Below are 11,536 nucleotides of genomic sequence, written 5' to 3'. Positions count from 1 at the left end.
ATATATATATATACACATGTAGTGATTCATTAGCACTGTTGAGGATAATCTTCAGCTACTACAAGACAAAGTTTTAGCTCAATTTCTGTGAAACTTACTGGATAAATAATAAACATTTTTGTGTTTGTTATAGTTTATAAGCTGTGGTGGTCATCTTGAATTGGGTTGACTCCAAAAGTTAATTAGCAGTAGATGTATATCCAATGATTATTTCCAAAAAGTTTCATTTTTAATCTTCTAAAAATTCATGAAATATTTTGCTAACAGACAAACTACCACACACATGCACAGGCAGTTTGATAATCACCAGACTTCAATGGCAGCAGGTGATTATAATGGCAAAAGTAAAGATGCAATCAAACTGAACACTCAGTATTTTAAAACATGGAGTAGAATTTTTTTTCTTTTTGTGGTCATTCTGTGGACATGTTCTTTATATACAGTATATAAAAAAAACTTTTGAAAGACAGCTGATTCAGTATTTTCCTAATACACAACAATGAACAAGAAGTCATACCAGATTTTGGAAGAAGTTCAAGTTTAGTCTATTAGCACAAACACATGAAAGGAGGTTCTAATGAAAGCTACACAGCTAAATAGATCCATCCATCTTTGAACAGGTAAAAATGGTGAGTCATTTTCAGATGGTGATAGTCAGTGAGTGCTCTTGTTGAAACCCACGGCTAATTAGCAAAGCTTTGTCACAACAAGGCTTCAAAGAATAAATGATAATGGAGTTTTCAAAATTTAGCCTGGAGAGATGAAATAGTGGGACTGAATAAATGGTAAAGTGTGCTGCGTAATTAATGTACAAACTTCAATGTGTTGACTGATGCATCGTTCTGTTTTGGACATTAATGCTAAAGAGACTCATAGTCTAATAAACTATCCATTAATTAGTGTTAAAATCATCCTTAGAGTCCTCTCAATCTTTCTGCAGGTATTGTTCGTGCCTCCAGCGTGTTCCCCATCCTCAGTACCACCTTGTTGATGCTCGGGGGCATGTGTGTCGGTGTGGGCCGGGTCAACAACAAGACAAACAATGTCCTCCTCAGTGCGGGCATTCTTTTTGTAGCTGCAGGTGAGATGGATGAGACATACAATCATGTGGGCTGGGATTTCTAATGAAGAAGTCGGCTTGATGTAGCACTCATGATCCCACGCTGTACTTAATCAAAGGTTCAGCCAGAAAGACAAACTTGATTCTTCCCAGAAGAAGGTCAGAACGTCCTTTAACAGGACCCACTTATGAACAATGAGGAAATTAGTCATTAAGTGCTTCAAAAAGTTATGGAAGACCTGAAATTTTGGCTGACAATTGACTTTAAATGGTGTGTGTCCATGAGTTTGATCACTCTTACTAAAAAGTCATGTATGAATGATTTTTGGCATATGTCTCTCTTGTCTTTTACAAAATATCACATTTCTCTTCCTTTCTTTCTTATTGACCAGGTCTTAGCAACATAATTGGCATCATTGTCTATATCTCAAGCAATGCTGGAGATCCCAACGACAAACGTGATGATGACAAGAAGTACACTTACTCCTACGGGTGGTCTTTCTACTTTGGCGCTCTGTCCTTCATTGTGGCTGAAACTGTGGCTGTTCTTGTCATCAACATCTACATCGAGAAAAACAAGGAAGTCCGCTGGAAGGCGAGACGTGAGTTTATTCGTTCCCTCTCTTCCTCGTCCCCTTATTCAAGGATACCGAGCTTCCGCTACCGTCGACGGACATCGCACGCCAGCTCTCACTCCACAGAGGCCTCTAGGGAGAACTCACCGGTGCTCGGTCTGAAGGGGGTGCCATCCTCAAGTGGGCCCCTGGACGAGCTATCTATGTACGCCCTGGCAAGAGACAGTGTGACCGAGAACACTTACAGTCCGGAGCACGAGAGCAGCGCCGAATTCCTCCAGGTCCATAACTGTTTCCCAAATGATTTAAAGGATGGGGTGAACCGCAGGACCACACCTGTGTGAGAGGCATGGCTGCTCCTAAAATTTACATGAATGAGAACAGGAACAGAAAGGATATAAGATTGGTGTCCTGACCTGCTGAAGGCTGAGCACTTGTAGCTTCCTGCCATGTTAAAGAGTGTCCATATTGAAATGATAAATATGAGCAAAAAAGACAGTCAGCTGGACAGAGAATGAGTTGAGCCAATTAACACAACTGGAGCAAATTACCCTGTTTTTTAGAGACCATCAATGCAGAACAAAGTTACTACTGTCTTTGCTGTAGCCACTCCAAAATGAACTGTGAGCATTATGTGATCACAGTAATTATCCATACACTTTTTGCGTAAACTTTAGCGTTTACCTTGAGGTGCGTCCTTCAGCAGTATTTTACTTGTAAATCAAACAACACGGTGCTAAATGAAATATGACTTTCAACTTGAAAGTGTTGCATTTGTATGTGATGCTTAACTCTTCATAGCTTCTATTCTGTCCTCACATTTGAGTTCATCTTTTAATCTAATCGTAGGTTTGAAAGAGACACCACTCATGAGACTACAACTGAGAGTCAGCATCTTTATAAAAATGGTATACTTGTTGAGGCGTGATGTTTTGAATGTGCCACATTGCTTTCCAAGATTTTATCTCCTTCCTTGCTTATTTTCTCTATACACATTCCTTTCTGACATTTGTCACAGCGTGGAACAAAATGACTTCTGTGCAGTGGTCTCTTTATTCACTTCCATAACAGGCTGCCATGTTTTCGTCACACTCTCTGATGGATGTGTCATTGTGTATCTGCTTGCTCTGGAAAAAAGAGCAGCTGACAAAAAGAAGAGGAACAGGAGGTCCCCAGAACTGTAAAACAACACAAGTTAGGACTTCCTTTTTCTCTGACTGGAGCCCTGGCATTGAGTGTTTAATGGATAACACTCAGAGCCAGACAGGGAATCTATGTCTGTCTGTCATAAAGCCTCTGAGTCCATCTGGCTGCTTTACCACAGACAGAAGCAAAGAGAGCTGTGTGGAATGAAGGATGTGGCTTGAAACACAAGATATGTGTGTCTTTGTGTGTACTCTGTTCTTATAGTACTCTCAGGAAATACAGTGAAGTCATGGCAGGTTGAACTTTGAGGTCCTTTTCTTGTCATTATGACAGGAACTGGACCAGTGATGAAGAAAAACCTGATAAAAGTGACTGAAGATTCAAAAAAAAAAAAAAATGATATCACTGTCTTTGGTAAATGCTGTGAGTGTTTGCTTGAAGAATCACCTGGAGTGGGTTTCTTCAGAGGTGGGATCAGTCTGCCACAAAGTCTTGCTAGTAAAGCCACAGGAGGTGACACTTCATTTATCCAGATGAGCACATGTGAAAATAAAAAAGTCATCAGCGTGGTTCTTTCATTTTTATATTTTAGCTTGCAATGTAAAGCTGTAAATAAAAGTAAAATAAAAATCCTAATGTAAGCAGAAAAATAAAAGCATTATCTGATGAATGGCTCAGTAATGATGCTTTGATAAATCTTAAATAGTCATGTAATTCAGTGTACCTTTTTATATTTAGTTCTAACTAATTTTGCTGTTATGAGTCACTGAGTCCATGATATATTCTGTTTTGTAAAGTGAAGTACAATGAGTATGTTTAGAAGAAGAAACTATATTTTCTATTACATGTATTGGCAGCTGTACTCTACTCTGTGTGCTTTGACTGATTTATGGCTTACAATATATAGAAGCACTTTCTCTATTTTCTTCAAGGAACAAAAATGTTGAATTTTAAAAGGGAACTTGTTGAGTTGCACAGTATAAAAAGGGAAATAAACGGAGGCACCGTTGTTGTATCAATAAAGTTTTCTTCCTGCTATAGTACATTCAAGACCAAATTTCTCACTACAGTATTGTAAAGGTATTTTTCAGTGCCTTTGCTCTTTTTATGATTGACTATTTCCTGTTTTCATTGTTCTTAATTTAAAAAGTATTTTTAATTTATGTTCTGCCCCAAATATACTGTACTTATTCAAATAAACAACATCAGGGTCATATGTTCGTACCTGGGTGGTGATTTCTGTGACCGGGTTGCAAACTGTCAATCTCTGTGACCCGTGTTTGTCCAAAAACACCTAAAGTGGGTTGAGTGCAGCTTAAGATAATCTTATTTAAAACAACGTCTGTGTAAGAGAGTTTTCTGGATTAAATATGGGTCCAAATGAGTTGTTTTTGAATGGGAGAAGAGCAAAGGTGAATGTCAGCTGGCATAATCAATTTCAAGAATCTTAAATATCACAGAAGGGCAATTTGTTTTACAAATAGTCAGTAGATTAAAAAAAAGACATTCATATACAACAACAAGAAAACCACTAAAATAGCAATACTATAATCCCAACTGCTCATTAAGGATCCTGACTGCTATAGGGATGAGTGTTTTTTCAGTCTATTAGTCCTTCATCTTGGCAACAGATACCTGTGAGTCTACATACAGGCCAAAGGCCAGATTGTCATGAAGAACAGTTCCCAGATGTTTAATCATCTAGACCAGGGGTTCTCAAACTTTTTGGGTTTAGGGACCGTTACAGGGAAGAAAAAGTTTTAGGGACCCCCTCATAACCCTAATGTTTATTAAGTAATTTTCTTCAATTTGTCTCTTTGCAATGGAAATATTTGTGTAACATAAATATTTAAGACCTGTTCTTTAATAATGTTAATACAATTTTTATACTTTTAAACATGGGGTATTTTTCATTCAAGACACACTTAATTAACAAAATGTTTAATTTCAACTTCCAAAAATGACAGTTTTGAGAAAATTAACAGCATCAAATACCACTTTAAAACTTTACCTATTTACATAATGAACATAATACATGCATCGCCACTTCTCATATTATTACAAAAAACTCTTTACATAAAACTGAACAAAATCATAACAGCAGTAGTCATACCAAGTAACAGAGCTTAATTTGTAAACCGATCCATGCCGGAACACAAATAGCGGGCGGGCTGGTGGGGGTGGGGAGTTTGGGGGGGGTCCTCCCCCAGAAATTTTTAAATAAAGTAGATGCAGTTTCCTGCATTTTGGTTTATTTTAACAGGTTGTTAAACATATATGTGGTTGTAAAAAAAATAAATTGCGGACACCCAAGCACTGGCTCGTGGACCCCTGGGGGTCCGGGGACCCTAGTTTGAGAACGACTGATCTAGATGAGTAAAAATAATAATAATAAAATAAAATCCTCCAACAAGTTTCAGTGTAACTGCCTTCTCTTAGGGCAGTAGAGCTTTTAAGATATTTTAAATGCATTTTTTCTTGTTGAGGGGCTGTCATGGTTGACACATGGATGCATGGAGGACTTGAACAATGACTCTAGAGTGGCAGACTCTGTGGGTGGTTTCCACTTTTAATAAACTGAATTGGAGAGTGTGTTCCAACTATCCTGGGGTCACACTTCTTGCCCTCCCCAGAAAGTTTATCCCAGGGTGTTGGAAGGGAGGCTGATTGTTGAACGTCAAATTAAGGAGGAGCAGTGTGTATCTGTTCTGGTTGTGGAACAGTGGACCAGATCTTCACTCTTGTGGAGTTGCTGAGGGGGTCATGGGAGTTTGGCTCTCCAGTGTGGATCTGGAGAGAAGTCCTATGACCATGTTTCCATGGTATTTTGTAAGGGGTGCTGCAGGAGTATGGGGTGCCTGGGGTGTTTTTAAGGGCTCTCCTTATGTGTTTGATTCATGGAGAGCGGTCCTGCTCAGCCAGGAACTGCATTATTTATCTATTACATTATAGGTCACCGCTAAAGGGTGGATAATTAAAAAAAAACATAAATGTCAACTCTTATCACATTTTGTAAACATAAGTTATGTAGGTGTGAAGGGAAAAAAATCCTCTACATACGATAAATCTCCTCCTTTTAGCTCAAGCTTTCCATGTTAAACAGTACCCATATCAAAAAAACAAAAGTAAGCACAATTCATTCATCTTAGAGAAAATGTATTTTAATCAAAAATATTTAACCTAATGTGTGCTGAATAAAAAACTTTTGGAGACGATTAAGCTCTTTTAGCAGGACTAACATGAAATGACAGCTTTCAGAGAGCTTTCTGAAAAATGACTTCAAACGAAGCTCTGTTTTTGTGTTAACCACAGTCATCTTTGCTTGTTTTGCTCCGAAGGCTTTTGATCACAGAGCTTGATTCCGATCTTTGTGGCTGACCTTTCCTGAACCCTTAATGCCTTCTCGGTTGCATGAAACTGAATCATTGTGTTCTCTACGTGAGCTACAAGCCTCTGCAAGGCTGGAGACTCTGCCTTGCTTCTCGGCTGAGCTCTCAGGTCAAAATGTTAAAAAGCAGCCAATTTCACACAAACTGGAAATGCTGCAGTGTATAATCTCAATTAAAAGCCAAATATCTAGTGAAGAATTGCATTGTGCCAGATTTCTTTTATGTTTTTATAGGTGTTAAACTAAGATCATCTGATGATGAGAAGAAATTGAGTTGAAAGCTTTTGATCAGATCTTATAAATGAACTATCTCACACAGCACTGTACGATCTTATTGGTTCTGATGGCACAGATGACTCTATAATACTAACACACCAAACTTTAGCTCCATAGTGATAATTTTACTAATTTATTGCAATGTTTGTGTTTGCAAAGATTGATGTGTCAAGCATCTTAAATTGTCTTGACTCCAAATGTTAATCAGTTGTTTATGTTGTTTATTATTTGTCAAATGCAGGTTAGCACAAGGTCAACGATGCAATGAAATGTTCAGGATGAGAAGAACTGATTCAACTTGCTAAAAACAAATAAACAAAATCCATCCATCCATCCATCCATCCATCCATTATCTTTACCCGCTTATTCCATTTTGGGTCACGGGGGTCGCCGGTGCCCATGTCCTGCAATCACTGTGTACACCACCCTGGACGGGTCGCAAGTCCATCACAGGGCCACATAGAGACAAACGAGACAAACAACCATTCACTCTCTCACTCACACCTAGGGACAATTTAGAGTTACCAATCAGCCTAACATGCATGCTTTTGGTCTGTGGGAGGAAACCGGAGCACCCGGAGAAAACACACGCATGCACGGAGAGAACATAGAAACTCCACCCAGAAAGGCCCCTGGACTGGGGTTTGAACCAGGGACCTGCTCGCTGAGAGGCAGCAGCTCTACCAGTTGCGCCACCGTGCTGCCAAATAAACAAAATAAAAAATACTAAAGCATGCAATAAGGGTACAAAATAAAGTACTAAAAAGTGAAAAAGAAATATAATTTTTAGAAGGTCCAAAAGAAATATAGTAAACAACAACATGGTAGAATATAGCTGTGCAAGTAGGATGAATTATTATGAATAAGTAGTAATTAAGGTAGTAACAGGTAGTAATATAAACTTAAATGCACTATATATATTTCAAATAACTAATGTATACAGATTGTGTGACAGTTTATTGCAGAGGTAGTGAGTAACATTGAGAAGAATTGAATTATGATGGTATGGTAGTGGTGACATACATGATCCAGGCACATGGTGCAGCAGCAATAAACATATTAGCTGTCACAGATGTGGCTTAGTGCAATGTTATTGTCAATTGTCAGTTGCAGATGTACATGCAGTGATTTCTTTTTGAACGTTTCATTTAAATACATTAACAGACAGAGTGCTGACTCTAACAGATGATGCCAAAGTTTAAAGCAAATATGCTGTGCATTGTGTAACACAGAGTAAGTATTGTGAATGACTTTCAACTACAATAACACCAAGTTGAAGCTAAATATTTGTACATTTGATTAAGTAATACCAGTTTTTGGGTTTCAAAAGGTCTGTTGGCTGTGGCGACCATTTTACATTTGGTTGGGTTGGACTTGTAGCTGCACATCTACTGATTGCTTTTAATATGTTTCATTAAAATCCTTCATGACATAACTTTCCAACAAACAGAGTAGACTCCAACTGTTAGAGGCAACGTTTTAAGACCAGGCAATTCTCAAGCACAGGTTGTGGACGAGCCTCAGTTAATAACTCAATATCTGTAGAAGTGACTAAGTTAGAGACAATTTTGGGTTTGCTAGGACAGATTAGCGTGTGTGCTGCACACAGATGTACAAAAATATTACTACACTTTTGCCTGTGGTGCTAAACTATAACTGTCACTCAACAGATGTAACAGTGATGAATTATTCTTCATTTCTCCTCATCATATATGAAACAAATTGCGATCTTAGAAGAAAGCAAATGTGCTACAAATCATAAATCACTCATTGACAACGTGAGGTGTGTTGTCCCCAAATTAAAAAGTATCCTCGTGAATAAGTTTAACCACGCTGCTGAGATTTCATTTTCAAAAACAAAGAATCCGTGGTGTTAATCCAACCTGGGAAATCATCTTTTGATTGAAACGTCTAATGTTGCAACACAATCACTACATTAGCCCTTTGATATTTCTGCTAATCTCATTTTTTTTCTTTTTCAATCTCCGCTTATTAACTCTTAATTCACCATCCCACATCACCTCTGCTTTGTTTAGAGCCAAGGATTTGTCAGAACAGATTAAATGAGCAGTGAGGATGGCCTCACAAAGGTGGAGATGCGTTGTAACTGATCTTGATGGTTTAGAGACGGAGATTTATATGGCCCGCGTAGAAATAGCCTTGGGGTAATCTAATTTAGCTTGAGTAATGCTGGCTGTCATTAGAAAATGAACACAGTTGGGTCTCTCTGAAGGCAACGCTATGGGTAAAATTAGCTACCAATTAAGCTTAGTTTATTATGGTGGAATCAAGGTTTTGACAAGGAAGCTGGCAGCCATAATAAAAAAGACCTGTATTTAGACATTTTGATTTTAACAGGCCAAAGTTTTTGTTGATGCAATTTTGTCTTTCTAATGGCACTCCAGTGAGATAATTTTACCATTTTGCTTGACGCTGTTGTCTGTTTTCAGTGCTTTTTCCTCCTCAGTCGATTGATACCAGGTGATCCCTTCAGTATGACACACTGCAGCACTGTGGGTGGCGGTCCGTCCACGCTTTCCGTCTGTTGCTTAGAGACAGTACAGCCGCGAGGTGTTTGGGCTGTCCACAGCCACCGAGGGACTGTGAGCAAATAACGCAGGTCAGAGGGTCATCCGGGAAGATGGGCAGCACCAAAAGACACTATTATTGCACACTTATAGATGAGTGGTCTCTGTCACGGCCTTGGAGAGGACTCTGCCTCGGGGAAAAGGGCAGCTTTGCTCCAAATGTAGCCAGTTGGATTCTTTCCTCCTCTCAGACCTATTTAAAAACCTCTCACTATAAGGTTTCTTTTTTATTTTAAAGCATGTGATTTATATTTAATAGTCTTTAATCTGTTGATTACTAATCATGTTTTACACATAGCTGAGTGTGATGCATTATAGCTTTGGCTTTTCTCTTTCTCACCCTCACAAAATTAAGCAACTCAGATATAACAGATAGACACAACATGGAAACAAAAAAAAAAAACTCTTCTTAAGCAAAACACCCATGCCAATCTTTTTATCTTTCATCTTTTTGAATTTAACTTTTGCTTTTAGTGCCTCACAGTTTAATATGCTTAAGAGAGCAGAGCTGTGTGAGTTAGATCAAGGCTGAAAATGGGCCATGGGCCTGTCTGAAATGGAGCACAGAGGTTTAGAAAAAGATCAAGCATTTCAAAGGAAAATTGATCTGAGCAGATTTGAGGTTTGGTATGTCAGGTTTTATTATTTTACATTAATGAAAATCATGGGTGATCAGGTTTGTGGAATTCTGAAGCAAAATTTGTGTGTCAAGGCTGGATATTGTTTATTACCACAGTTTGCTGCACACTGATTTAAATTCTGGTTTGCACAGATTGAAGCTATTTCTTTTGTTAGGGTTAGTCTCCATGTTGATCCACAGAACTGTCAACAATTAGAGTTAGATTTGGTTTGGTCAGTGTACTAAATCCCTTTAAATGGACAAAGCTATAGGCAGCAGATGGTGACAGGTTAACTTGCACTTGACCTGAATACATGTGGTTTGATCGACATGCAGCAAAGCACTTATGAAAAAACACTTTCCTGGTTCTTTATTACAAATATGAAAAAGCTAAATCGTAGGAAAACGTATGGTATAAAATATGATACAATATGATAAATGATATAGTAAGATAAGATGTGATGAAATGATTGTTGGGGAGGTTTATGATCACTTATAGAATTCTGCCCATTTAAATTAAGAGTGGAACATACATCAAATGCACTGACGTTACAAATAGTAATGATGTTGCAGCACAGATGATGTTCAAAGGTTTTATTTTAACCTATGCTTAAATACAATCTAACAAGGTCTCAGATGACAACATACGTTAAACTGGGAATACTTCAATGCTTTTCCCAACACACCTAAATAATAATTCTTTGATATTTTTCCCAATAGTTGCCCTTCAATATGCTTTCTTAAGGCTTATCATGCAACCTTCTTTGGAGTATCGGTATCTGAAGACTTGACAAATACCTTAAATTCCCATTACATCTATTTCACAGAATATGGAACGTCCTACATTTGAGAACTGAAAACAATACAAGCAATCATTTCTCTAACAATGATAGAATACAATATGCTCTTGTATCGCTTGTGAGGACCGTTCTGGTCTCTGTCTCCACCTTATTCCTGGCGTCTCTACTGTATAGATGATTACCTGGGACCTGAGTCTGAATTTTATACCATAAATATGCAAATGTGAGCTAGTATGACAATTAAAAAAAATAATCGAACCCTTGAATTATGGGTACAACTTCCTGTCAGACACTGGAAGTAGCAGTAAACATTAGTTGGTGGAGCACAGACCACAGTTTATTTGAAAGCAATTTGCCTTTAGTTTAGCAGAAAAAAAAACTCAGCTGTTTTTGATTTGTTTATATATTTTTAACAACCATAAAGTTGACTAAAATAGCCTTGCAGAGTTCAGGTACCGGTTGTGTTGTTCACGGATGCACCAACAACCAGATCAAACTAAATCAGTGGCTACAACAACAGAGTTTTGAACATGGACCCAAAACAAAAATAGCATGTTCCTGTGAAAAGTGGTATAGTTTCCATCACCTACTACAGACGAGGAATTACGAAGAATGTGGCTGAAGAATCTGAACTTGAAGAAACCACCCAAAATGCTGAATCTGTGCTTATTTCACTTTGTTGACAAATTGCCAATGGAGGAAAACCCGCATCCTACTTTGAGACTGGGCTACAATAAACCTCCAGAGAGACGCTGGATACTCAGAAGGATTGAAAACAGTGTGACAAGAGTATCAGGTGTGATTTCAAGTGAATGGAGGGCACAGATTTATAGTATTTGTTCGTCTTCGGTATTACGATTTTCTCTGCACTTAACCCAAGTTCTGTGTTCTGATCATTGATAAGCAGCAACAAATCAATGGATAGATGGAATGAACATACTTTATTGTCTTCTACAAAAAAAAAAAAGAAGATTTCGGACTGTGTGTTGTCCCAAATCTTTTTGGCAACGCTGACTTTTTCGTTCTACAAAGCCAATTAAAATGTGGCATTACATCTAAATTTGTGGAACATGGAACAATGCAC

At 38.1% G+C, this 11,536-nt stretch overlaps 2 protein-coding genes across 2 annotated transcripts in view; both read left to right on the top strand.

Annotated features, from left to right (window-relative positions):
* The window catches only part of LOC119421137 (voltage-dependent calcium channel gamma-4 subunit-like), an 8,814-nt gene extending 6,758 nt beyond the window's left edge, over positions 1–2,056 (top strand). Inside the window, exons 3-4 of the mRNA XM_037688528.1 lie at positions 941–1,081; positions 1,453–2,056. Of these exons, the coding sequence (XP_037544456.1) occupies positions 941–1,081; positions 1,453–1,979 (668 nt within the window). The 3' untranslated portion in view covers positions 1,980–2,056. The remainder of the gene's footprint in view (positions 1–940; positions 1,082–1,452) is intronic.
* LOC119421599 (septin-9) overlaps positions 1–11,536 on the top strand; it is a 916,196-nt gene that overhangs the window by 628,684 nt on the left and 275,976 nt on the right. The gene's annotated exons all lie outside the window — the stretch shown is intronic.

The sequence above is a fragment of the Nematolebias whitei genome, chromosome 15 (assembly GCF_014905685.2).
Source record: "Nematolebias whitei isolate Nwh7 chromosome 15, NemWhi1, whole genome shotgun sequence".
NCBI lineage: Eukaryota > Metazoa > Chordata > Actinopteri > Cyprinodontiformes > Rivulidae > Nematolebias > Nematolebias whitei.
This window is presented reverse-complemented; position numbering and strand designations above follow the sequence as displayed.